This window comes from Fulmarus glacialis, unplaced genomic scaffold (genome assembly GCF_000690835.1).
Source record: "Fulmarus glacialis isolate BGI_N327 unplaced genomic scaffold, ASM69083v1 scaffold2766, whole genome shotgun sequence".
Taxonomy (NCBI): Eukaryota; Metazoa; Chordata; class Aves; order Procellariiformes; family Procellariidae; genus Fulmarus; species Fulmarus glacialis.
Genome location: NW_009219843.1, coordinates 4,499 through 32,286, shown reverse-complemented (window position 1 = coordinate 32,286; position 27,788 = coordinate 4,499). Strand labels below are relative to the sequence as shown.

Below are 27,788 nucleotides of genomic sequence, written 5' to 3'. Positions count from 1 at the left end.
GCATTTTGGAATACGTGGACTATGATGGACTTCATAAATTATTTCACTTTTGATTTTTTTCCAGGACAGATCCTTCTATTACAATGGGGAATCCTGAAACAGGAAACAGAGATGGCTTCTTCCATACGCTTTTGAACCTTTAATCGGGCAATGAGCAAATTTTTAAGTATCAGACGATGAGATAAGAGGCCTGTGTACTGCATGCCATCTGAACTTCCAGAATTTGTCTTATTTGGCTTGCATCACTGGTTACATCCCCTTGAACTGTCCTAAATAGCCAAGGCAACAAAATAGACTAGGTTAATGCTTTTAAATAGCACCAAAATGCAGTCAGACGACATGTTGCAATTTGAAATCCCCCCCGGACTTCAGTCCTGGTCCGAACTTGCTGCATTAAAGACAAAGGGTCAGCGAAGGAGTCCAGACCATCGTGGTGCGTGGAGCTGCTCAGGCTGTTGTTGTCACCCTGCCTGCAGGACCTGCTGGCCTGCTCATTATCTCGTGTCCCCTGTGAAACGAGCGGCCGATGCCAGTTGCGTGGCAGGGCACAGGTGCTCACATCCATGGGAATGACGTCGGAGCTGGCACCCGTCTATCAGCCCATCTAGCATCCTCAGAAGTGGGGCCAAGGACCAGATAACAGAGAACGAGCTGCCTTCGTTCTCCTCTGGCTGAAGATGAAAGCGCGCTGATAGAGGGCAGGGAAGGAAGCATGCACGGTTGGTGCCTGTGTTGTCTTTGTCCTGTGGGTAAAGAGAAAAAAGCCCTCTCCCACACTGCTCTCAAGCAGTTATTTCCAGTCCTTGGGTGTTCAATCATCAAATAAACCTTTGGGCTGGTGTTCAGGGGCTGTATTTCCACTCAGCGTATCTGGCTGTCAAAGCAGACTAGTGTGTTCCAAGGACTTGACATCATTTTTGCATCCTTATGAGTGAAATCGGGTTGTTTAACCTCAGCCATGTGTATTGAGCCATTGCTTCCAGCTGTGCAGAAACTTTCCAGCAACTTTCTGCCTTAACCTCTTCGGGCTGCTTGTCCACAGTCCTGGCAAGGTGCAGTTTGGTAGTGGCACCCACATCCATGGTAGCAGGGTAGCTAATCAAGGGAGGACAGCCAAATCAAGCATATGGAGATTTTTCTCAAACCCTTGCTGTTCTGAATTCCAAAGGTTTCTTTGCACTTGAGTTTCTTACATGCTTTTCGGACTCTTAATGTGATACTCCACCTGAGAACAAGGTGGTGGAAAGCTGGTGTGGCTCAGGTGCCTGGCAGTAACTTGTGAAGCTGCCATAACACGTGTGTGTTTCTGGCACCTTTTATCTTTGCATCCCTGAGGCATTTGATTTTATCTTCATCTTTTCCCACACGTTTTCTTCCATTTCTCCCCACCTTTTTGTCTTTTCTTTCCATCCTTTACCTGCACAAACTGTTCTTCCCAGGAAGGGACCCTTGCTTGTAGCGCCAGAGGCTGGCTGATGCTCTGTCTACCCTATTTTCTGCAGCAAAGGGGGCCAGAAGATTGGGCTTTACTTCTGGGAAAGTGCTAAACTGTCTTCTCACCTGCTGTCTGGTGGCAGATCGTTTCTGAGGAGCACAGCTATCACAAAAAAGAGCTTGTAAAATAGAAAATGCACATCCAATGCACGTGTTGAATTTGACCCAACATTGTAAGGTCTGGCTGCTTGCAGAGGGAGTAGCAGGTTTTCCTACAACACTAGCAAAACAAATCTTTGCAGTACACGGTTGCAGCTCTCTTCTTCATCCACATCTCCCTTTAGGAATTTAAAAAATAAGTATAGCTGGTGAAATCTTTGCTCTGAGCTATTGGGCTATAAGCTCCACTAGCTCTGCGGCCGCAGTGAGGTTTGCCAGATATGAACATCAGTGGGATATCACGGCGAAAGACCCAAAGGAGCGTGGTTAGACAGCCACGATGAATGCTTAAATGTTGTATATTAAAGAGCTATTTATAAGTGATTTATTTCGTTTGCTTGGTGTTGGGCTTGGCAGTGGTTGTAGAAGAGGTTTTTGTAGCGTTCAGCTGTGTGGTTACCGCTGTTGCACACAGCGTGGTTATTACGAGGTTGAGCTGTGTTTCTGGTCGTTGGCACTGGCCGTCATTTGCATGCACAGTCATGGCAACTGCACATACAAGTCGGAGATTGCCTGCCAATGCGATGTTGTCCATAGGTTTTGTATGAAAATGTCTAGATCGAAAGAGGCTGTCTCTGAAATAGCCTCAGGAGTAAGATCTGTATTTATTTATTTTTCATTTGCACATATTTGTATACAAAGTGATTAGAACAAAGCGTTATCATTTTATAGCTCCTGTAATTCCACTGTGAACTGGTATTTTAAACTGTGTTTGTGTTCTTAAAAACTGGCTCTGCACGCCCCTGCTCACATGTTGTTGAACACAGCCATGCACCTTCAACAACCATTGCGCTTGTACAAGAGTGGCAGCATTGATTTAACTTCTCCCTCCCCTCCACTTCCTTCTGCCTGTCTCCCTTCTCCTCATCCCTCTCCTGGCCAAAATTGTAACTTTGGGGTGAAAACCACTGTGGCAAAAGGTAAAGGAAAGTCTTTGAACATTGTACATACTGGAAGCACTTGGCACCTCTAGGCGAGAAACCTTCTCATTGATTTAGCTGGTGTGAGTATCCGAACTTTGATCTGCTAACCCTTTAAATCTTAAGCTCTGCAAAACACAGGTTCAGGATTTTTTAGTGGGCATCCAGGAACACAAATGCCACAAGTCTCACATGTGATAAATTCACCGGTTGTGTTTTTCTTTCTTGATTTGAACAGGCTGCTGAACAACAATCAGATAAAACAAATTGTGAGAAGATCCTTTGAAGATCTGGAGAACCTGAAATACCTGTGAGTTGGTAGCTTGGTAGTTTCTTAACCTCTTTGAAATTTAACAGCCCACTTCTAATGTTCGCCAGTCAAGGACGTATTTTCTGTGGTCAGAATTTCTGGATGTTAATGCCACAGCTATAAAACAATGCCCTTGAATCCAATCAGAAAGCTCTGCTTTGGATTGAGGTTCATAGCTGTTTCCTGTGTCTTTTTAAAACACAACTGCTGATCAGTTTTCCTAATGCTTTTTTCTTTTTCTCCTTTTTGAAAGCTACCTTTATAAAAACGAAATTCAGAGCATCCAGCAACATGCCTTCAACGGGCTCCGTTCTCTGGAACAGCTGTAAGTACAAACGAGCCTTGTTTCCTACTGAATGTGATGTGCGTAAGAGCTGATTTCTCGGCTCCTCTAACCCAAGTGCTGTGTTTCCAGTAGTGGAGAGTACCAGACACTTAGCAAGGAGTAGGATGAGGCTTTTACTGTTTTATCATCCAGCTTTGCAAGACTGCATTGGCTTCATTTGAAAACAGCTGGTCCCAGTACTGATTTTGGTTAGTTAATGCTGAGGTCTCTTTCTACTGACGTCCCATATGTTTTCTCCTGACCCTAAACCTCTGGAGCACAGGAAGAGCCCAGCTCTGCTTCTGATTCCCTTTACATCCAAGGACCTTACGTCGGGAGGAGATAGGGGTCTGTAGGATGGCTTGAAGCAGAAGGCAGCTGGCCTGCTGTGTTTATGTCTGCTGGGTCTCCTGGAGCAGGGAGTAGGATCTGGCCCTTTGCTTGAATTGCGGGTGTGGGTTGAGTTTCTCTCTTATCCAAACCTTTGCTGAGAATGAATGGGTGAAGTACAAGCTGAGAGCTGGGGCAGCGGGGTGTTCGTGGGAGCTACCAGGATGGTGGTGCTCGCACGCTGTAAAGCATCTGGAAGTTGCAACGGGGGGGAGATGGTGGATCCAAACAAAGACAGTAATGACCTTCCCCCCAAGCTGCCTAGCACTCTGGGGTGGAAGGAGCCTCGCGTGTTTTCCTGGCAGCTGGAGCCCATCACAGCGACACTCTAGCAGTCCTTGTTTTCTCCCCTTCTGTATATTGCAAATCCGTGCTGTTTATTCAGTCAAAGAAGTTTTGTTTTTTGACTCTTAGCACTCCATGCTCAAGGTGAGATGGGAAGACTGAGGTCTGACTCTTCTAAAGCATATTGCTAAACTGGGATTGGATTTTTCGTGCCGGGGTCGTGATATATTACGTGCATGTGTGTAAATACATGTGTACGTATGGAGAGAGTGTGAGCATGGATGTTTGAAGTATAGGGATTATTTGTATCATTGGAGAACTGGGACCAAAGGTGAAACTGTTCTAGTTCACACATTGTGCCAAATGACAGCGTTTATAGGGCTGGAATGTAACTAAGGATTTTGCTGTAAAAGGGATAGGATCCAGCTTGTTCTCCAGGCTGACAGCAGAAGTGGACAGAGCATGACGGGAAGTTTCAGGCAAGCTTAATAATAGGTGTGCTACCAACCTTGTGTACGAGATGGTTTTTCATCAGCCAGCTCAGCAAGGAAGCCTGGGCGAAAACATAGGAAGCAGATACCGGCTCAGCTATGCTTAGAGAAGAGATGATGCTGGCCACAGCAATATTTTAACAATGAGCGTTCCAAACTTGATGTCACGAATAAAAGAAAAAAAAACCCAACAAAACCACAAAACCAACAAACAACCCTCTGAAAGGCCCATCTGTTTTCAATCGCAGGCAGGCATGGTTCCAAAAGAATTAGCTTTGCTCAAATCCTACCCCGTTTTCCTGTACCCCACAAGCCAGCTTTTCAAGAAAAAGTATAACCCGATTGATGGACAGTATCAGATGCTTTCCTCAAGGTCCAAAGCAATGACAGCAGACATCTGAGACTTATTAAAACACGTATGTCTCTCCCCACTGTTGCCCTCCACTGCAGAATCTGAGTCACCATCTCTCGGTTTGTGCTCTGATAGTGGACCATTTATCATGAATCCTTCCATTACAAATCAAACAGCCATGTGGCGGCTTAGGCAATTATTTCTCAACGCAGTCAGCTATAATAGCAGAATGAGTATTTGTAGATCCGTGATTAATCAGTGTCTGCTGTGAAATTTATGCCTGTGTAAAATAAGGGGGGAAGAGTTTAGGCAACTTTGAAACAGTACCGAAATGCATCTAAAGGTCAGGAACATGTCGGTTATGCCGATGAATGTCACCCCTAATGGGAACAGGGAGTCTCAGGTCGTGGGGCGTTGCTCTGCAGACCCCAGGTTTCCTTTGCTGATGGCAGGGGGTGACCTGGGGCAGTGCAGAAGGTCTCCCAGGCCTCTGGAACAGCAGGTCACACTTGAGATTTTAGTGGAACTAAAAACATTAACCTGTATTAGCAAGAACTGGGCTGTTCACACTCATGTGCCATTTAGATCCAGGTGTTCCAGCTGACTGCGCCGTCTCTGTCTTTGGAGGCTGTGCCTTCCCTCCGCAGAAACAGAATAGCCCGATGGCAGCTGTTTCCAGATGTTTCTGCTCTCACTGGGTGGATGCACGTGCTGGGAGCCCCTGTTAGAATCAGAGACAAATGCAGGCTGGAAGAGACCTTTGGATGTCTCCAGTCTCACTTTCACCAACAAGCAGGACCAATTTCAAAGTTTTATCAGGTTGTTCAGGGCCTTTTTCTACAAATTAATTCTCAGCAAACTCATGATTCCATTCACAAATGTTGCAATTCCTAGGCTGGGAACAAGTGCCTTAGAGTAAGGCTATTTCTTCCTCCCTGATGATCCAAGGATGTGTTGGGGAATGCTGAGGCACTAGGGAAAGGCAGGGAAAATTCCCGTACAGTGGTCAGATGGGAGCAGCTGCTGCTGGCTCTCCATGGCCAGAGGTTTCATCCTGACCCTAAACAGTGCAACAGGCAATTCACAGTGATGGTGGTGGTCTTAGGCTTCAGGGAAGAGCAAATCTGTCCTCCTCGTATTAAGAGAGAGAGTAAATATTTGACAGCATAGGGAAAAGCTAGTGTTGGCTACTGTTTTTGCACGTGGAAAGTGGAGACAGTGAAGAGAATGCTGGCTTCTCCACATCTGCCCTGAGATGTGTAATGACCGATTGGTGGGCATTGGTGGATTGATCTGGAAAAATCTTCTGTCTTTTAAATTGTAATCTATAACCCTGCCCTTTGTGATTTTCTGTGCGACAGCTACCTGCATTTCAACAACCTGGAAAGCCTGGAGCTGGAGACTTTTAGTGACCTGCCTAAACTTGAAAGGCTGTAAGTAAAGATGGGACCTTTCTTGTGAGTAAGAGGGTGAGGAGAAGGGGAAAACCCCTTCGTTTTGTTTAACCGTTTTGGTAGTGTGATCTTCAAAATGGAGGGAAGTGCAATAAGAAGCTTCCTTGAAGAAGGAGATTTTACGTACTACAAGTAGAAGGGTTACTGAGAATATGAAGGGAATTTCCCGTGTTGTGTTGTGCTCGGGTTTCCATCAAAGTAGGGGTAAATCTGCAGAAAGCCCTACAGTTGGCCAAGTCAATTGAAATTTTACTCTGACCGAAAGGTCAACATTAGTCACTGTTGGGCAGTGTGTACAAAAAAAGGGTGCGGAAAAGGAATAAAGTCAGGAGAAAGTCTAACAAGAAAAACACGCATCCTTCTTGAAAGCAGTTAGGAAATGAAGTCCTGTGTCTCCTGCTCCCCAGGATTGCTTCTAGTAGTAATGTAGCCACGAGGACAAAAGTTCACATGGTGGTTCCCACTCCATGGTGAAACCAACAGACCCTTCTATGCTGCATGGAAATGTGCCTTATATCCATACATGCTAGGAAAATAAAATTGTGGGATCCAAACACACTTAGGAAAATTGAGACCTGGATCAGTACACCACGGCTGATCTCAGTCGCTGTATTTGATCCAACAAAAATTCTGGATTTAAATTTTAGAGGACAGTTTGTCAGCATCCAAGCTGGGCAACTAGGCTGAACTCGTGTGTACACGTGTGTATGCAGACATTTGCACGCAAGCTGTACTGCTTTTGCATTTCTTCCCTGTTCCACTGTCTACTAAAATTGATTCCTAGCCTTTGTCAATGGTATTTTATGAGTTTTAGATGGAAATGACATAACTAAATTTCCTCCTCCGTTAAGGGAATGGAGAGTTAATTATTCCATCCTGATCACTTTTTAGTGCAATCAGTTTTTTTCTAAGAACTGGGGAGTCTTATCTGTGTGCCAAAACTCTGGAAGTGAGAATTTGCCTCAGCTTTGTTCAGAGATAGGCCCAGCTTAGGCTGTTGTTGTCTGAATTAGATTTACTCATGGATTTGGGTTAATAACTACATTGAGTCTCGGGCATGAGTTGCCTAGCGTCTTCTGCTGGAGCCTTACTTCAATGGCTGCCCTTGTAAAATTGCCATATCTTCTGCAGGGGGGAAAAGGAAAGGTCCCTTCTAAACTGGAGCTGACCCAGGCACAGAAAACAGGGTGGGTCCAGTCTGTGGGGATTTCGTGCCCTTTCTCCTCCCGTTGCAGAGCATGAAGCAGATTAACTTTAAGGTTCCAGTTTAAACCTGTTACATCACATCTTGAGTCACCGTTTCCAGTCCACACCCGCTCTCCGCTTTGGTGCATTGCATTGCGCTCGCAGATGAATGAAATCCCTATAGCTCATGGAAACACACACAGTACATTTAAAGACTAAGCTCCATTTTGATGAGCAGCCTTTGTATTTAAACTGAGTTTTGACCTGGGATGTTATCATCCATGTAGTGCAAATACTGAATAATGTTTTGGCATGGGTTCTCCCGTTGCAGATTCTTGCACAACAACAAGATTTCCAGGATTCATCCAGGGACATTCTCTCAATTGGAATCCCTCAAACGGCTGTAAGTAAAAAACATTGCCTGCAAAGAGCAATTGTTTATCTTTGATCAGATGGCTAGGACCTGAGGAAGAATGTGCCTGGTTGGCAAAGCTTTTAGTTGTTGCACTTTTAAGGCCACTGCTAAATTTATAAACCAGTTTTGATTGGATGTGAGAGCTGATTTAACCAGTTAGTGGTTTCTTCATGCTAGAGTCTAGTTATAATCTAACTATAAACTTCTTACAGCTCAATAATGCCACAGGAATGAACATTCCTGGAAAGTCCTCAAAACTCTCTGCTGTCCTACACAGTTTGAACCCATAAAACATCCTTCAAAAATGTAGGAAGTCCAGATCACAGTTATGACCTCAATCATGTCTTCAGATCAGTATCTAACATGGAAGGAAAAATCATAGTCGTAGAAGAAAAGGCTTTTTTTCTAGAGATTGAAAATACTCAGAGGGGTGCCGAGGTGCACGATTCTCATCCCATGTAGGAATGCCCTGGTGTGTTATTCCCACATAACCTGGCTGTCTCTTAAGCTTACTTTTTGCTTGCTTAAACCCCCCAGAGCTTTGCTCTGTTTGTGTTTTATGATCTCTGGAAATCAGAGCTATTACGCGTTTTGGGGGAAAAAAGCAAAAACTAAAGAATTTTGGTGTTCTGCCATGGTTTTAAACTACAAGAAAATAATGTGTTTCTCACTGCAGCCCTCTGCGATTTCTGCAAGCAGGTAAAATGCTTTGCTTTTCTTTAACAGGGAATAACTTGTGACATGTCAGGGAAAAAGGTAGGGTGTCTATAAAATGCTGTATCGTGGCCTTGTGCAAAATCTCACATTCTCAAATGTTTGTCTCTGGAGGCATTAGACCTTTCTTCCATGTTTTTTTTCAATGGCCCTGACCCATCTGCTGTAAAACTGTCAGTGGGGAAGAAGGCATCAACTAATCCCCCTATAGTCTTCATTTATCCTTATGCATAGCACTGCACATAGGAATGAGGTCAGTGGAGGGAAAAGCATGGGTGCGCTGGGAAGTCACCGGTGCTCCATTTGGCATGGGCCAGGCGTACGTTGCAGTAATAAAAGTTCTTACAGTTGTGCAGAAATGCTACAACCTCTAGCAGCTGGTCACAGAAAGAGATTGATCCGATGCACGCTAAAATGGAAAGCTGTAACAAAGGCAGTGTTATCTGCTGTTCTTACAGAATTCAGTAAAGGTTGAAATCTCCATCCTGGGGGAAATACCAATATTTCAGTCTCTCTCTTTGCCTCAAATTAAGCCAAAAATGCATAATCCAGTTTAACGGAATAATTTTCATTTGAAACTGGAATGGCTGATGGGTAACGTTAGTTTTTCAGTAAAATCCTTCTGACTTGGTTAAGCATCCTATTTAAATGTTGTGGGAATGAAATATCTCCAGGTTTCATTTGGGATATAATCAGATGCAGGGAAGAACAGCCGGGTGATCCTTCACTCTGGAGGACTGCTCCCCTCCTGTGTCCTGGAGAAGGAGGCAGCAGTCAGAGGCTGGGAAACGAACTGCCTTTTCCTCGGTCTTGCAGGCGGCTGGACTCCAACGCCTTGCTTTGCGACTGCGACTTGATGTGGCTGGCTGAGCTGCTGAAGAAATACGCTGAGCAGGGCAGTATCCAGACAGCCGCCACCTGCGAGGCTCCTCGGGAGCTGCACGGGCGCTCCATCGTCACCTTGACCGCCCAGGAGTTTAACTGCGGTGAGCAAGGTCAAACCCTTCCACCCGCCACCCCCAGCCCGTGGAGTTGGGCTTTTGTCTAGGAATTGCTTCCTCCACTCCTTTTCCTCCCTCTTCCCTGTCCTGGCATCCTGCTTTCTCCCTCCTTTTACTGCTGAAATGGAAAAGTCCCACTGGGGTCACACAAATTATCAGGGTAGCAGTCGCGTGGGGGTTGAAAGCAGCTCTGTTTTGGCTGGCAGGTGTCTTCCTGGGTTTTAGGTAGAGTAGGGCCAGTGAAGGACCTGCTGCGGCCGGTGGCTAAACCAGCAACCAGAAGAAATGTCCCGCATTAGGCTGAAGAGAAGGGGAACGTTGGGAGAGCTGCCATGGCTGGCAACACAACAGAAAACCTAAGCAAACTCTTAGTAGATACGTAGCTGAATGCTTTGTTTGACTGTGGTAAGGTATTGTGTTTGTTAAGCTGTTATTCTTTAAATTTAGATAATTTCTCACTGAAAAATGCCATTTTGAAATGAAAGGGTTTGTTCCGAAAAATTCCAAAATTAAATATTTCATACAGAAAAAGACAAAACTCTGGCTTTTAAGCGCAGGCATCGGCAGAGGATGGCACAAGCGTCGGCTCTGGTTCCCTGGTACTTCACTGCTCGTAGAGTCAGTTTGAGATGTTCCCACTCGCCCAGGCCAGCTATTAGCATCCCGCCTGGATATGCCAGTCCAGCTGTGTGCGTGGCCGTGCTGTGAGCCAGATGTGTGAGATCAGCTGGATTTTGAAGAACTCTCCCTTGCATTCTGCTTTTCTCCTATGATTTTATTATTTTTTTAAAAATCTTGACCATTTCACAGCTTAATTTAGGGCACAGCCATGCACAGAGTTGAATTGGCACAAATGGGTCTGTAACCTCAAGGGATGGGGCAGAATAGGAAGGGTCTAGAGAGAGCAGCTGGGGACGCATGGAGTGGGACCCCCTGCAAGTGGATGTGCTGCACAACGAGCTGTCCCCAACAGACACCCGGTGCCATGGTACAGCCGTTAATGTACATTTGTTCTGGTTTAGGCGTGGGCGCACAGTGGGATGTCTGTCAAATTAGCCAGAGCACCTGGTGGGAAGATTTTGCTGGCATTAGGCTTTTACACTGGTATTGTGCCAGCTGGGGAAGACAAATGATGCATAATTCAGCGTAAAGCTCTAATGATGCAGGCAGCTGATATCTGAGTCAGTACGAAGCCTGCTAGCATGAGTTAACCCACTGCTTTTTAGCAAATGTGAACCAGCGGAGCAAATCTGCACTGGATCAGCATTTTGTACCATGGGGCTGTGGTGGGTTTGGTCCTGCACTGGCATCATGGAGGCTGGTTGCCAAGCCCTTGGCTTGTGGTCTAAGGAGTAAGGGCACAGACCTTCTACTGGAAAAGGTGGCAGGTTCTCACTTAATCTTATGAATAATCCAGCTGGTTTTACTGTTTTACTGGATTACTGGTGAGCGTACAGATTGTTAGACAGGAAAGTACTCTGCAGAATCAAGCGCTTCAGACCATAAATTCCTTCCTATTTTAGCACATCCTTTATATGTTTAACTTGCTTAGTGCTTGAGTACATCTTAAAGTGAAGCACATATTGCAAGGCTTGGTTGAATAGGGGTCGGCTGATGAATTAGGGACATAATGAAATCCTGTCGAAAGGGAAGTGGTGTGATTTGCCGAGAGCTGGCACTGTGTTCAGATGGAGCAGATAGTTGCTGAGAGCAGCAGGCTGCCAGGGGCAGAAAAACAGCCCAAGTGAGGATGCCACTGACTTCTTCGCTTATTTTGGGGGAGCCAGAGACCAACTTTTGGGGCAGCTGTAATGAATTAGTGTACAGCCAGGTCTGTTTTTTCTCAGTGCTGCTTGGGGCTGGGTGGGGAGCTGATCCACTGCCCAACATACTGGCAATAGGAACAACCACTTTGATTCTCCAGGGCTTTTATCGGGCTCAGATGAATGATGCTGCTCCCTCCCTGACATCATTTTTGCTGATGTTGGGGTGGCTCTGAGTGGATGCCCTTGTGCCGAGGGCTCTGCTGGTGCCTGCTTGCTTGGGGGTTGCAGGATGGGTGTTGTGTGACCTACTACTCTCCAGTTGGGCTGTAGGTGGTTTTGTGCTGCTCTACACTGGGTTGTGTTAAAATGGTGTTTTGCAGAGAGGCCTCGCATAACCTCAGAACCTCACGATGTCGACGTCCTCTTGGGAAACACAGTTTATTTCACCTGCAGGGCAGAAGGCAACCCAAAGCCTGCAATTATTTGGCTGCACAACAAGTAAGTCACATACAATGAGCCCTGGGGTAGCAAAGGTTTTCAAGCACTGAGCTCTTCAGTGACTGCCTGTAATTACAAAAGCTGTTTCACGCAACATAAAAAAAAAAAAAAAAAGAAAAGAAATAGATATTTCATGGGTTGTATTTACCTTCCTTTTAATAGCATTTTCTGGTGACCACGTAATCCAAGTGGTGTTTTCATCTGCATTTGAAATGTTTCATCTGCATTTGTAATGGATTCCAAGAGCTTATAACTTTCCCATAAACATACTCTGCAGGCTGAAAGCAATTGTCTTTTGATCAGAAAAAAATAAAATTAGTATTTCATGTTGCTCTAAGCCACCATGCTTGCCATTTAGTTTTTTCTCGAGGTTTTTCTCACTGAAGGCCTAGCGTGCTGGGAGAATGGTTCATTTTCAAAGGGAAAAATCACTGGTCTCCACTGAAAGACAGACCTTGCAAAGCAGTGTATAGATTATCATTCTATACAGCAACACTGAAAAAATATATGGCTATGCTAGATGCCAAAGTGTTTCTGGGAAATGCTGCACAATAAAATATTCTGTGCTCAAGCAGTTGCCCACTGTGGAAGTGAAGTTATTTTGCTGCTTTACGAGCTGCTTGTCTGTGGGAGCCTGAATAGGGCTCTGTTATTAATAAAAATGATCAATGTATGCTTCTTCAGCTAACTCCCCACCAGGCAGAGTTTCAGCACAGAGCAAAAGTTTATGGCTGAGTTAAGTCCCCTGGAAGGAAGGTTTTGTTAGGGAAATGCTGGCAGGCTCCCAAAGATAGCATTGTAAGAGGGGTAATGATAATAAATGTTCCACAAACGAGATACGACTAGAGTGAGGAGACACCAGGGGAATTAAATAAATGCCCAGCAAGCATATTAGTTTGCATAGCGGATTCAGCCTTTGTCCTAGGGGGAGAGAGGTCCTTTCTCCCTTTTCAATCATCTGCAGCCATCCAAGATTCCTTCGTGCTGGGACAAATGGGATGCAGCAATGGGACCTTCTGCCGCGGGCTGGGATCCAGGAGTCGCAGGTCATTGTAGAAAGAAGGAAGATGTTTCACAGCTCTCGGGTTGGGTTGGAGTCCAAGCTGTGTTGGGGTCCCACAGTGACTTACTCAGAGATTTTTGCCCCCTGAGGCCTTTGAGCCTGTTGAATAGAAATGGCTGCACACAATAACAATATTAATTCATTATTATATTTGCACTTAGTAATAATGAGAACAAGCTTTCCGGGCCTAGATGCCCTGACAATAGCAAAGATGCTATTGCACGGGAACAGTATGCTCTCCTGATGGGCTGTAAATGTCGTATGTAATCAGTGGTGAGAGAAAAGGTAGCTCACCCAGGGAGTAAATCAGAGCTGGAGCTGAAGTTCGGTGCTGTAAATCATAACTCTTGCTATAAATTTCATGAAGTCTCAGAACAGCTCCAAGGAACTCGGATTTACTGCAACGCATGCAAAGCCCCACCACTCCCCGAGCACTGGGGGAAGACCGTGAGTCTTTACTCCTTTCAGATTTTGCCTGTTTGTGGCTCTTTTTCAGTAACGAGATTGACATGAAAGATGACAACCGCCTGAACCTGTTGCAAGACGGTACCTTGATGATCCAGAATACTAAGGAGTCGGACAAAGGCGTCTATCAGTGCATGGCCAAGAACATAGCTGGGGAGGTCAAGACACAAGAAGTCGTTCTGCGCTATTTTGGCACCCCATGTAATTGAGCCTTGTGCACCCCTTGAAAAAGGGTTTGGGCCGGGTTTGGGCCGGGCGTGGAGTTAAGTCAGAGTCAGTCCCGGCTTTGTATGTGCCAAGATGTTCTCGGTGTGCTGGGGAAGAGAGTGGCTAACAGCGTAGCGTGGTCTGAGCTGTCAGGGGGTTCCTTCGTGGGAGTCGGAAATTGGGGGTTTAGAGATTGAAGGTAATTTGGGGCTGGAGAGGGAGTTTGGAGGCTGGGATGAATTCTGCAGCACAGAGGTATCAAGAGTGAAGGAGACACAGGGGTGGGGGATGCTCCAGCACTAAGTGACTGGGATGAGGAGGTGGTAGGAAGAAGGAACGCTGGAGGAGTTGCTCACAGCGAGGATTTGGAGGTCAGGGAAGAGCCAGGTGACTGCTAGCTGGGCTGCATGAGGAGTCCAAGGGATTTAAGCCCGTTACTGAGCAGGCAGGAGGGCTTCTCGTTTCTGAAGCACTCATTTCCTTCCAGCCAAGCCCACTTTTGTGATCCAGCCGCAGAACACTGAAGTGCTGATTGGGGAAAGCGTCACCTTGGAGTGTGGGGTCTCTGGGCACCCCCACCCTCGCATCAGCTGGACCCTTGGCACAGGCTCTCCTTTACCGCAGGATTCCCGTTTCGCTATCACCAGCTCTGGAGGACTCTTCATTCAGAACGTCACCTTCTCGGACCAGGGACAGTACAACTGCAATGCCAGCAACACTGAGGGATCCATCCAGGCAACCGCAAGGATCATAGTACAAGGTGAGGAGTCCCAGGCTGATGACATTTCTGGGATAAAGTGCTCGGTCAGGGGGGTGTATTTAAGCCCTCTGACTGGTTCTGCTCCCATGAACTGAGAATTGACCCGAGCTTGCTGCCTGAGTTTTTCCTGCTGCTCAAGTCATTGCTTTCCCCTCCAGATTCTCCCAGGTTTCTCCTCATTCCCACCGATCAGACAGTAACTGAGGGACAAAGCGTGGATTTCCTCTGCTCTGCCGAGGGTCACCCTCCACCCGTGATTGCCTGGACAAGGGCAGGTACTGCCTCACTTAAATTGCGATGTCTTTCTCTCCCATGCCACCATCCACGGGGTGCGGGTGAGACCAGCCGAGCTGCTGGTCCAGGGCGATGAGTTGCAGTGATGACACAGGACAGACGGTGATCAGCACGGACCTAGTCACACTAGGAGGTCTGTCATAGATCACCAAGGACGATGTTAAGCGCTGAGGAAGGAGCCTCTTAGGTCTTTGACACACTAAGTCATCATGTCAGAAGGAAGGAGTGTGCTGGTTTTTGTCAGCATGAAACTCATGGAAAGCCTCAAACTTTCCTGCAGTGGCTTCCTACCTCCTCTGAACAGGCAGGGTCTGGACACTCCAAGTCGGTGGATATCACCATGTACCAGCTCTCCATCATTGTCATTGATTCGCTCCTCTTGGGGAGCGCGTTGCACGAGACCGTCGTTCACCGCTGACACACCTCTGAGGTTTCTTTTAGCTCAGGAAAAGCCACTTTGGGCCAACAGGTGGTGGTGAACTTCTAAAGTCTCGGATGATTGTTAGCGCTGGCTCCACTGAACTGATCCCATCCAACACTTTCTGGGACAGAAGCCAATAACGCTTGGCCCAGAGGCCCTCCAACTTTTCCTTATGCTTCACAAGCCATAATTAATGGTTTAGTGCTGTGGAGAATTCATGGCTATTGTATTCCAGCTTCCACAGCAATAGCCCTGACACAGAGTTAAGAAGGACAAGCTGAAATTCTCCTCCACCAGCATGTTCTCCACCTCCTTTAACCTGTTTTCCTCCACTGCCCAGACTTCGGAAGATACCTCTTAGAGATGTGGAAAGGAGCACAGTGACAAGAAGTACGGTTAATAACTGCTTTGTAACCAGGTTTGCTAGGTCACTCAGCAATCCAAAGATCAACCAGGCTTTACAGTGCTTTCACAGAAGGCATGCTAAGAACAGGACAAGAGGAGGAGAAGTGATGGAGCATCGCTCATTCTCACTTTTGACAGTGTGGGGAGGATTCAGATCCTTTTGGTATTTGGGATGAATAAATAAAGCCCTTATTTGGAGGAAAATGGAATATTAAAAAAAAAAAGTCGCTAAACTGAGAAGGTCTAATAATTTTGTTTGGGTTTGGTAAAGCATTTTAATTTTGAACTTTTCTCCTTAAATAGAGGAAATATTGAAACAACGCAGCTTCCAAACCAAAGAAAATCAAAATACCAAATTAAAAAAGACAATGCTAAATGTTTCCATTTAATTGATTAAACAGCCAGTTTGGATAATTGAACACAGACTTGCTATCCATCAGGTGTCAGTAAGTCTGCAGTTTGCACTAAGAAAAGGCTTATGAGGAAGGAAAAAGGGTACCAGCTCCCTTCCAGCTGCTTAGATAAGAAAGCTCAGTCATGATCCTGGGCGTGGGAAGAGCAGCATCTGTCCTGTTCCTCACTTAGCAAGATGAAGATGGTATTTCAGGGTGGCTGATGCCATGCTGGGAAGGAAATGAAATTTTTAACTGTCACACAGTTACCTCCAGTGATGGGAAGAGAAATCTCACAGACAATTAACAAACCGCACCGCTTGTTTGACCAGGTGGGCCACTGCCGAATGACCGGAGGCACAGCATCCTCTCCACGGGCACCCTGCGGGTGATGAGGGTTGCTTTGCATGACCAAGGCCAGTACGAATGCCATGCTATCAGTGCCATCGGAGTGAGGACCCTCCCGGTACAGCTGTCGGTGACTCCCCGAGGTAAGCTGTGGGAAATAAGGGCTGGCAAATGGGTTTATTAAGTTAACATTATGGTATATAACACGCTGTCTGACAAGGCAGGGAATTGCCTGGGTTCCTATGGGATGGGATTTTGCTTTTGCCTGGGAGCAGATGTCTAGCTCTGAGAGCTCCATCAGTTGGTGGGAAACTTTAAAGAGGTTTCCAGAGTGCCAAGATTTGTAAATTGGAAGAAGCTGCTTCAGTTTTCCTTGAAAATTTATCCGGTAGTCTAGAAAAAGTATAACCGTGGGAATGAAACTCATCTGGTGTGGCCAGGGAATGGGATGGTTATCGGTTGGCATCTGCACGAATAAACACAAGGGCAGGGCTACGTGATCAGAAATGGCCTTTACCGCCCATCAGATGGGCTCTGATAGCTGGCCAGTTTGAGTGAAAAATGGGGCCCTTTAATGTGTCTGGAAGTTGTTATTAAGAAAATTATTTTGGTAAAGGAATGGAAACAAAGGATTTTTGTCTGAGAATTTACAAAAAATTGTATTAATTAAATTCATAGTAATCTTTTTTTTACTATTTTTAAATTTTGCCTTTCCTACAGAATGAATTGTGAGATTCTTTTTTAAATGAAATACTCTGCAAAAAACCTGATTCCTTCTGATTCGTTCTCAGGAAGATTTAACTCTGCCTCCAGATACGTTTGTCTTAAACATTAGCTACCAGGTTATAGGTTCAACCTAAATTTAGGTATTCTAAAATCAAGCCTCTGTAAAACACAAGTCACACAGGAATGCTTTCATGTTTTTATTTTCTTTTTTGTTCCCATATAAATAATCGTTCTAAATAAGCAAACATCCCTGCTTGTTCACAAACATGGCAGAATTTTACTAGTGGCAGACTGGAGGGAAGGAAACTATCTAGAAACATGAAATTAGTGATGCTTCAAGCACAGAATTCACAGCATATTTTAAGACCAGCAAGATCAATATAATTATTTAATCTGACCTGACGAACACTTGTCGGAGAGCCTCATCCGATAATTCCTGAATCAATTTGCGATCCTTGTTTCAGCTAGAGCATCTTTTCTAGAAAGCCTGTGAATTAACGATTTTAAATGACAGAGAACCCAGCACATTCCTATATAATTGCCCCAAGTGGAGGCACACAGGAGCAGAAAATAATGAATGTAAATTACAGAGGACTTGGTAGAGAGACAGAGAGCACGGGTCAACTGACACCCCTTTGAAGAGCCCTTGCAACAGCAGAAAGAGCCCAGCAGCTCTGGTTTGCCCAGGCTGAGGTGTTTTGCACGCAGATTTCTCTATTTTCCTTGATGCATTTCTTGCACTTGTGACTTTTTTCCCCGTGTTGCACAGTGATACCCGTGTTCCTTCATCCCCCCCAAGACGTGGTGGCAGAGACAGGCCAGGACGTTGCCATTACCTGCGCTGCCCAAGGAGATCCACGGCCCACCATAACCTGGGTCAAAGTAAGAGATGATACCGTGTACTCCACAGACACCGGGGAGCAGGATGGCTCCTCCGTGGGGGCATTAAACAACTCTCTCGTTAAACACCTCTCCCAGCTCAACTAGTTAAATGAGTTTGTGCAATACACATGGAAGAAATTGTGTTTGATGAAAATTTAAGGACCAACATTTCCACTGATTTGGGGTTTTTAATGGTCTAAAAGAATGTTGCTCTTTCTCAGGCTTGAAGCCTTGCAACGCACATTCCTGTTTTCTCTTGTTCTTCCTTCCAAACGAGTAACTCAAAGCCAGTGACCTTCCAGGATGTTAGAAACGCTTGATTGACTATTCCTGGAAAAAACTGAAAATGGATTTTTTTCTAAGTAGTTTGTCCTTATTTCCAGGATTCCCACTGGTGGAACTGGATGATGCTGGTTGGCTCCAGCTTTGATGGGGCAAAGCCACGATCCCTCACACTCACTCTGCAGCCTGGCTGCTCTTTTCAAGAATTCTTTAGATGAAGCTCTTCAGATTTTTTCCTGCTGTGTCGTAGACCACCACCTGTGACCTTCACTGGGACCTGCCTTGCCTTTGAGCACAGTCAGGCACAGAACAAATTAGAGGGGAAAATGCTTGAGCCTCAGTTACCCTGCAGAGGTCTCGTGGGAGGTGACCTTGCAGCTTGCCTTGGGCTGCAGCCAACAGTGGGAGCAGAAGAAGAGAGCCTGGGAGGGCAGCAGAGTAAGCATTAGATTGGGGCAGGGCAGCAGAAAGATGTTAAGAAATAGGAGAATAAAAAGGTAAAAACCTGAAGCCACCAGCCGGGTTGAGAGGTGGGGTTTGAGCGAGCTGCTGCTCACAGCGCTTTGGTCAGCAATGCTGCCCGGAGCCAGCAAAAGCTGGTATCTACAGTTCAAGGCCAGCAAAAGTCCATCAGTTTCAGGTTGTCCCAAAACTGAAGACTTTTAGACTTATTTATGTGCCATGAAACTTTTGTGACAGCATCAGCGCAGAGCACTCGCTCCAGCCAGCCCATCTGTAAGAAGTGCAGAGAAATGCGTGGGGTGTCTGTGCCCTGCAACGAGTGCCTGGAGGTGGACCAGGGTGAAGGAGCTGAGCAAGGACCTCCTCGCAGTGGGTCTAGGCAGGAACAGATGTCCTTGGATGGCTTTCTAGTTTCTTTGGAAGAGCAATGCTAACATCTGGTGGCCACATTAGTTCATCGCATCGCGTTTGCTGAATAGGCTGAAGGCCGGGATGATGGGAAGCTTTCCATACCCTAACACGTTTTCTGTCTTTTGTTGTGCAACAGGAGGGTATCCAGATCACAGAGAGTGGCAAGTTCCACATAAGCCGTGACGGGACCCTTTCCATTCAAGACCTCGGTGTGGCTGACCAGGGCAGATACGAGTGCATAGCAAGAAACCCCTTTGGCTTCACCTCCAGCGCCATGCAGCTCACCATCACTGGTAGGGTATCTCCTGTGGTCCTCCTGAGTCTTCTCTTGCTCTCGTGTAAGGAGGGGCTACGCTGTGTTGACATCTACACTTTGAACAGATAACTCTATTATTTCTTTAGCTTCTTTGCAGACAGGTCCTTTGCAGGCGTGATCGGAGTCGCTCAGTTGTGAAAGCCCATGCACCTCCCAGCTGCTCCTGGCTCTTTTCTCAGCTGAGCTGCAATTGCTCCCTGCAAAGCCCAAGGTGTTGTCTTAAACCGCCTCCTGCAAGCCGAGCTGTCGGCGTGCGTGTAGTTAACTGCCTCTGCTGGGAGGGAGAAACTTATTAAAATGTGCCAACACGCTCACAAGTCATTGTCTGACCGTAACCTCGCGCGCCAGGGGAGGGAGAAGGAGAACAATATTGTCGCTGCAAATAGAGGGGTTGAAGTGTTTGCTCAGTCCCTTGGGGATGGGAAATAAGCCACTCGTTTTCAAGCTACTGCTCCGTGCATTAGGGGAGCTGTAATGAATAAAGAAGAGTAGCACTCCTCTGCTAGTCAAACCAGAGGTCAAGAGTGGAAATTGTACTTCTTAGAGGGTAAGGAAGAACTGGCAAGGGAAAACAATCAAGGGCAAGCAGTAAGGTTAAAAATATAAGTAGAGTGCTATTCCTCAAGCACGTAGGAATAACCAGCATGAATAGTGAGTAGCTTATTAGGTGAATTTAGTATCATTTTCTATACAGGGATTGTGTGCAAGGAGCTGAGAAGAATCTGAAATTTCTTTGTTGTTTGAAATCATTCATAAGATAATTTCTGTGATTTATTCTTGATTGGTACCTCATTTTCCAGCTGGCTATTGCATATGCCAGTAGCCAAATGGGAACTGGTTTGTTCAGCTGTGACAAAGACCCTGGCTTAAAAAATGCATTCTGTAGTAATTTTTAAGAATTCATGTGTTTACTTCTGAAGGTATTCAAACAACAGCTTTCTTTTTTGTTTTAAAATGATGTATCTGATGTGCTAACGCTAAATTTGAACTGAATTAGAAGTGCTCCACAAATGGAAAATTAATATATGAGCAATACATTCAAATGGATTTCATGGATTTTAGAAGTTTCCTTTGTGGGAAGTAAATACATTATTTTGGGTTAACTTGCTGTGATCTTTTACATTTTCTATTTCCAGTTCAACCACCAACCAAAACAGGCATTTATTTGCAACGCTGTACAGGAGCAAACTCTGAATATGTGTTCCACAGCCATCTCCTGAAAAAGTCACCTTCTTTTTCAGGCAGTTAATTTCTTCTTCAGAATATCTCTTTTAAAAAAAAAAAAAAGTTTCATGGTGTTTATGTTGCAGATGAAAACGGAGGTCGACCTGCAGTGGGGTTACTATAGGGCTTGTATGGATACACAGATTTTCTTGGAAGCTTGGAAGACAAATTAATATCAAAGTAAATTAAGAATTTTTTGTTCTTTCTTTCTGCTTTGGAAAGCCACGGACGTCGGTCGGAGCGGTGACACGTTTGTAGCTACGTCCATACGGGAAGCCATCAGCAGCGTGGACCACGCCATCAATTCAACACGCACTGAGCTGTTCAGCAAGTAAGTGCGTGAAGCGCCACGATCTGAGACTTGAAGCAGAAAAGAGGTAAAAGAGACACTGACTGAAGCTTTCTCAAATCTCCATTTTATCGTTGACAATCCGCAAATGAAAGCTACAGTATTGTTTTGAGTATTGGAGGTTGAAGCTCTGGATGTAAGGATGTGATAGAGCTTCGTAACAGGCATTTGGGATTCTGGAAAAATCTGATACATGAGTATCCGAAACACGAATATCACCTCCTATGTCACTTATATCTGCAACGTGCATTTTGTCAGCTGGAGTTGGCTCCAGAGACAGTGCACAGAAAAGAAAATAATCAGCATAGTGATTTTATAAATGCAACCGACTTTGTATAGGGGGAACAGAAATAGTAATATAATAATTCTAACCATTTCCTCAATGAAAAATTACTTCCTGAGTGAACGGTAATTCCCTCCCTTTCCACCCTAATATATGTTTTTATTGAAAAGATAGATAGTTTGTATTAAGCCCAAAACCTCTGGGTTTCAGCTGTTGAATAGGGAAAAATAAATTACAGCAGAAAAAAACAGAGATGCTGAGGAAATTAAATATGTGTATTTTCCTGGGGAAAAATATCCTTTCTTTAATCATCTGCAATATGCAGGCAAGCCACATCGTTCTTGTACACTAGTTTTGGGGGTCAAGCACCAGACCAGGCTTAGAGCCTGACTCCTGCTGCCTGCAGAGTCTCATTGCTCTGAACAGAGTCTATTTATTTTAATGTTCCTGTGTCACTTCTAATTCCTTGAAACAGACGCCCCAAGACACCCAATGACTTGCTGGCTCTCTTCCGTTACCCCCGGGACCCCTACACCCTTGAAACAGCCAGGGCAGGTGAGATCTTTGAAAGGACCTTGCAGCTGATTCAGGAACACGTGCAACAAGGTCTCATCGTGGATATGAATGTCACAGGTAGGAGAGATTTTATTTCCCTTCTTAACTTTTTGCATAGGATTAAATTAAAACAACAATGTGTAGACATCCAGAAAGTCGAAAAAGTGCAAATTTGGGTATGTCAAGAAATGTGTTGTCTGGGTTGCAATGCTTTCTTACATCTCCGGAGGGCTGGTCTTGTGGTTACCGTACCAACCCAGAACTCAGGAGTGGTTCAGTTCCCCGTTTTGCTAAAGATTTCTTGACTGACTATGAAAGCCCTAATCTTTAAAAATATTTAGCCATCTAATTCACAAAGGAGTACCTTTGTGGAGCTGAGGTCCAGTCCCTCAGCAGCATGGACAGAGATGTTTCCTGCCCTCCAAGTGGCAACGAGAAAAATACTGAAAACTCTGAAGTGTTTGGGTGCTGTAACAGAGGAAGGAGGATATCGCTCCTCTGTCTCTCTACTGCTTTGACCTCTTAGCTACAAACTCAGGTGGGTTCCAGCCACTCAGGTTCCTTTTATCGAGGCAGAATAGCAAGCAACAAAGTAATGCAACACCAAAAATGCCTAGTGAGGTCCAAGCATCCAGCAGCTGGACTCCAAAACTTGCTGGCTGGGACTTCCTTTATATACAACAGACATTTCCATACACTGCATGTTTCTACCTATACGTGTGAGTCATCATATAGCAGCCATGTACGTTTGGGGCCCGTAAATATTTTTGCCTGCCTGGATGTATTCCAGGCTGTGAGGAGTCTCTCTCCAGGCTGCAGGTTGGTCTCGTCTGGGCTGGTCGGACTGCCAGCCTCTCCTCCTCCTTGCCCTGTCAGCATCCGCACAGCGCAGCGTTTATTCAGCGCTTTCGCATGGCGTAGCGCCCTGGCAGTCACCCACAGCTTCCCTGCTGCTCGTCACGTAGGGTTCAGGTGGTTGATGGTGTGCAAGGTTGCGGTAATAACCCAGAGAGATGTAAAATAAACCCAGGATGGAGACTAAGACCACCCGAACAGTTTGGTCTGCCAGTCGCAGTTTATACTAAACTCTTTTCCCCTTCCTTTCTTTTCTGTGGGCCTGGTATGATGCTGTGCTTCATTTAACCTTCCATAAATTACATAGCAACACCACGATCAGAGACCTGCCCTTCCCGTGCCCACCCTGACGACCCCAGCAGTTCACCAGAGCCCTTACAGGGGATGGTAGGAACCAGATGGCTACAGCGGCCGTGGTCTGACTTGGTGCTTTGCCTTTACCTTCGCAGGCTATCGGTACAATGACTTGGTGTCCCCTCACTACCTGAACATGATTGCCAACCTGTCGGGCTGCTCTGCCCACCGTCGCACGCCAAACTGCTCAGATATCTGCTTCCACAAGAACTACAGGACCCACGATGGGTCTTGCAACAACCTCCAGCACCCAATGTGGGGTGCATCTCTCACAGCCTTCCAGAGACTCCTCAAACCTGCCTACCAGAATGGATTTAACCTCCCCCGGGGGTTTTCCTTGGCAGAAGATGCCAGGGACCTGCCCCTTCCTCTACCACGCCTCGTTTCCACCGCCATGGTTGGGACTGAGACCATCACCCCCGATGACCAGTTCACGCACATGCTCATGCAGTGGGGCCAGTTTCTGGACCACGACATGGACCAGACTGTGGCAGCCATTAGCATGTCCCGCTTCTCAGATGGAGCACCCTGCAGCGAGGTGTGCAGCAACGACCCGCCTTGCTTCTCCGTCATGGTCCCTGCCAATGACCCCCGCGTGAGGAACGGGCGGTGCATGTTCTTCGTCCGCTCGAGCCCCGTGTGCGGCAGCGGGATGACCTCCCTGCTGATGAACTCCGTCTATGCCAGGGAGCAGATCAACCACTTGACATCTTACATCGATGCGTCCAATGTTTATGGCAGCACAGAGCAGGAGTCGCGGGAGCTGCGGGATCTGAGCAGCCAAAATGGGCTGCTGAAGCAAGGGCAAGTTGTGCCCAGCTCAGGGAAGCATCTCCTTCCCTTTGCTGTAGGGCCACCCACTGAGTGCATGAGAGATGAGAACGAGAGCCCTGTGCCATGCTTCCTGGCAGGAGACCACCGTGCCAATGAGCAGCTGGGTCTCACGGCCATGCACACGCTTTGGTTCAGGGAGCACAACCGCATTGCCACGGAGCTGTCGGCCCTCAATCCCCACTGGGATGGAGACCTCCTGTATCACGAGGCACGGAAGATTGTGGGTGCCCAGATGCAGCATATCACCTATGCCCAGTGGCTCCCCAAGGTCCTTGGGGAAGCTGGGATGAAGATGCTGGGTGAGTACAAAGGCTACAATCCCAACATCAATGCGGGGATTCTCAACGCCTTTGCCACTGCTGCCTTCCGCTTCGGGCACACCTTGATCAACCCCATCCTCTACCGGCTGAACGAAACCTTCCAGCCCATCCGCCAAGGCCACATCCCCCTGCACAAGGCTTTCTTCTCCCCTTTCAGGATCACGCAGGAGGGTGGGATCGACCCCCTCCTCCGCGGGCTGTTTGGGGTTCCTGGGAAAATGCGGGTCCCCTCCGAACTCCTCAACATGGAGCTGACGGAGAAGCTCTTCTCCATGGCACACTCTGTCTCACTGGACTTGGCCGCTATCAACATCCAGAGAGGGCGAGACCATGGCATCCCACCTTACAACGACTTCAGGGTCTTCTGCAACCTCTCATCTGCACAGGAGTTTGAGGACCTCAGAAATGAGATAAAGAACTTGGAGATCAGGGAAAAGCTCAGGAGGTACTGTAGCCTGGACTTGAAAGCATCAAAATCACTGGAGATCAGTCAGTGAAAAGTTTCTGCTCCTCCCAGGACACCGATCAAATAACCTTCCCAGATACTGCTACCCACAGATGTTAAGATAGGGTAATAGTTGTGGTTTAAGCACGGGGTAAGACAAATGAGGTCTCTCCAAGTGATCAGTCTGGTTCTGAGTGGAATGTCATCAGGCACTGCTGTGGTGTAGTCTGAGAGCAGATTGAGCCTTGGAGCTATTTTCCAGTGAGACTAAACTGCATCCTATCTGCACTGGCTGCCTCTTTCCAAGGCAGGCCTTTATCCCATTGTCTTTTAGATAAGACCATTATATTGTCCAGATGAATTCCTTGCATACAAATTCCTATGATGGGATCAGATTTATATTATCTCCACTCTTTGATAGTCTTTTAACTTTTTTTTAATATCTGTTATCCTGCAGTTTATATGGAACTACCAAAAATATTGACCTGTTTCCAGCACTGATGGTGGAGGATCTTGTCCCTGGTACCAGAGTTGGACCAACACTGATGTGCCTGTTAACGACGCAGTTCAGAAGGCTGAGGGATGGAGATAGGTATTATTATCAGAGTCAACCCAAAGTCTTTGGTCTTCTGTTTGCTCCCTACAGGGAGGAACAGAACCTTTTGATTATTTCTTGTCTTACGATACGAGGAAGTGTCTCCTCTGTCCAGTGCGTTTGCAAAAGGACCCGCCACAGTTACTGTCAATGTGTCCTTTCCTGATTTAATGATTCTCATTTCACTGCAGGACACTGGGCACCATTGAGGATGTGCCCAATGTCTCCTGAAAATGCTAGAAAATGTCTGCAGGAGCTTCCTTCTATTTGCTGCTTGTGTGAATAAGACACGTCTTTGCCTGGTGATGCACTTAGGGCAGGAGCATTGTTCACCCGTGTTCCAACCTGCTACAGCAGAGCTGAGCCTTGGGATTCCCCTGCAAGGGGCTGTACCTGCAGGTGGTGGCACCTTGTAGCTCTGGCCAGCATCTCACGGGGGTTCATGGGTTCAGAAGAGGGCAGTCTGTGTCTGCAGCCACCTGACATCAGAATAAAAGCTCCTTTTGAGGGGTGTGGGCACTGCCATACAGATGTAGGGGAACTCTTCTCCCTCTCCCAGCCTCACTCGCCATCCTCTTCTCCTACTCCTGAGTCATGCTGTGATTACAACCCACTGCAGATTTTGGTATGAGAATCCTGGAGTCTTCACGCCGGCGCAGCTGACTCAGATCAGACAGACATCCCTTGCTCGTGTCATCTGTGACAACAGTGACCGCATCCAGCAGCTCCAGAGAGATGTCTTCCGGGTGGCATCGTACCCGCAGGGCATGGTCAGCTGTGAAGAGATTCCCATGGTGGACCTCCGCTTGTGGCAGGACTGTTGTGAGGGTAAGGACTGACGTGGGGATGGCTCTGGGTGGCATTTGTCACATGCCGTCAGCTTATATGAAATATCAGGAGCTGGTTTCATGCTACACCATGAGAACCATGTGTCAGCAAATGGATGCAAAGACAAGAGGGGAGGAGAGGAGAGGGGAGGAGAGGAGAGGAGAATATTTCAGTTGGAAGGGACCTACAATGATCATCTAGTCCAACTGCATGACCACTTCAAGGCTGACCAAAAGTTACAGAAAATTATTAAGGGCATTGTTCAAATGCTTCTTAAACACTGACAGGCTCGGGGCATTGACCACCTTTCTAGGAAGCCTGTTAGATTCATTGAATCTGGCTGAAGGTCTGCCTAGCTGAGGGCTTCTGTCTCTGGCAGCAGCCAGTAGCTCATGCCTGGGGGAGAGACTGAAACAGGACATAGGCATGGTGATCCCCACCACGTATCACTTTACAGGTTCATTTGGGAGTCTGTAAAACTCTGCCATTAAACCACAGATCCTGCCATGGTCACTTTGTGCTATATTTTGGGTACAGATGTCCAGCTGAGACATGGGAATCCATGCATGATGCCTCCTCCCCTCCGGTATAAGAGGTGTGTCAAGGGTGGATGGTGAAGGAGCGCAGCCTTGTGCTGCCTGCAATCCACATGGTTCTGCTTTAAACACGAGTGTTCACTGCAGACTTTCCCTTCCTTCCCAAGACTGCCAGACACGCGGGCAATTCAGGGCTCTTTCTCAACGGTTCCGAAGCAAGAGGTCTCCTGGCTTCAGCTACCCAGAAGAAAACCCTGCCAAGCATAAGCCTGCCTTCCCCAGGTGTAGTATCACCACTTCTTTTTAGCTCCATTTTATGAAGCATAAGAAAAGCTTTTAAGAAGTCCATTCAGGCCTTTGAAATTGGCATTCTGCAGAGGCCTGGGCGTCAGGAGTGTTTCAGTAGGTAGATGCTGAGCTCGGTCAAAGTCCTCCAACACTTCAGTGCAGAGCCTGATTCTGATATTTTAAATATCTGGGCTGAGTGGCTGTTTGGTTGGCATCTCTTGGCGGGTGAATCTGGGAGTTGGGCCCTTCTGTTTGACGCTTACTTGGAGGCTGATGCTGGAGAAGGCAGAATGATTCTCTCATCCAGGAAGCTGATGTTTGCATAATCCCTTCCACTTTTTATCCCTGACTCCAGAAATGAGGCGCCTTCTCCAAGCCCTTCCTCCAGAGAGAATCTCGAGTCCCTTGTGGCTGAACTGGAGAAGACAGTTGCTTCTCTACGGAAACAGGTAAAACTTTGTTCCCCAATGTTTGTCTTCCATGCAGTCACTCCAGGAGCAGGATTTAGCTATTCCATATGGGCAGCCCCTGCGACCTCTGTGTCCTCCAGAGCCAGGAGCAACCACCTGATCAGAGGGAACTCGCAGCAGGTACAGAAGAGGTAGAGTAGGGAGAGAAGAGCTGAAGCTGAGCTCTGTGAGCTCAGACCTCTACAACTGCAGGGTAAAATGCAAGTTTTAGCCTCAGTGAACCTAACTTGAGATGGCACTTTCTTCTTGTATTTGGGACAGGTTAAAGATTATCTGTGCAATGGTGCAGACTCCTCTTAGAGCCGCTGCTTTCTCGTCCCCACCAGGTGAATGCACTGGAGAGCCAGCTGAGGTGGCACCACAGGAACACCAGCACACATGGACAGGGGAAGAAGACTGGAGACAAATGGAGAAGAAGATGACCATGTTGTCTGTTCATATAAGGTCAGTGTGTTTGTTCTGGGCTGGGGTCCAAGAGGTGGATCAATGCGGTGCTGCTGAGCATGTGGTGGGACACCTCAGCAGTCTTCACATACAGAAGAGACTGTTGCAGAAAGGAATGGAGCAATCCGGTGATGAATGGGACAAGAGGTAATAGGCTTAAATGCAGCAGGTTAGACACTCATTCCTACCAGTAATGATTAGTGACTCACTGGAAT

General features: G+C 46.7%; 1 protein-coding gene across 1 annotated transcript in view; it reads left to right on the top strand.

Moving 5' to 3' along the window:
- LOC104078748 (peroxidasin homolog) overlaps nucleotides 1-27,551 on the top strand; it is a 43,493-nt gene extending 15,942 nt beyond the window's left edge. The window contains exons 3-22 of the mRNA XM_009580510.1: nucleotides 2,812-2,883; nucleotides 3,137-3,208; nucleotides 6,088-6,159; nucleotides 7,697-7,768; nucleotides 9,311-9,480; nucleotides 11,642-11,759; nucleotides 13,319-13,488; nucleotides 13,982-14,254; nucleotides 14,413-14,529; nucleotides 16,099-16,257; nucleotides 17,610-17,722; nucleotides 19,014-19,170; nucleotides 20,640-20,748; nucleotides 21,525-21,682; nucleotides 22,909-24,412; nucleotides 24,870-25,004; nucleotides 25,627-25,835; nucleotides 26,539-26,653; nucleotides 27,015-27,108; nucleotides 27,456-27,551. Of these exons, the coding sequence (XP_009578805.1) occupies nucleotides 2,812-2,883; nucleotides 3,137-3,208; nucleotides 6,088-6,159; nucleotides 7,697-7,768; nucleotides 9,311-9,480; nucleotides 11,642-11,759; nucleotides 13,319-13,488; nucleotides 13,982-14,254; nucleotides 14,413-14,529; nucleotides 16,099-16,257; nucleotides 17,610-17,722; nucleotides 19,014-19,170; nucleotides 20,640-20,748; nucleotides 21,525-21,682; nucleotides 22,909-24,412; nucleotides 24,870-25,004; nucleotides 25,627-25,835; nucleotides 26,539-26,653; nucleotides 27,015-27,108; nucleotides 27,456-27,551 (3,985 nt within the window). The remainder of the gene's footprint in view (nucleotides 1-2,811; nucleotides 2,884-3,136; nucleotides 3,209-6,087; nucleotides 6,160-7,696; nucleotides 7,769-9,310; nucleotides 9,481-11,641; nucleotides 11,760-13,318; nucleotides 13,489-13,981; nucleotides 14,255-14,412; nucleotides 14,530-16,098; nucleotides 16,258-17,609; nucleotides 17,723-19,013; nucleotides 19,171-20,639; nucleotides 20,749-21,524; nucleotides 21,683-22,908; nucleotides 24,413-24,869; nucleotides 25,005-25,626; nucleotides 25,836-26,538; nucleotides 26,654-27,014; nucleotides 27,109-27,455) is intronic.
- Nucleotides 27,552-27,788: the final 237 nt, after the last annotated feature.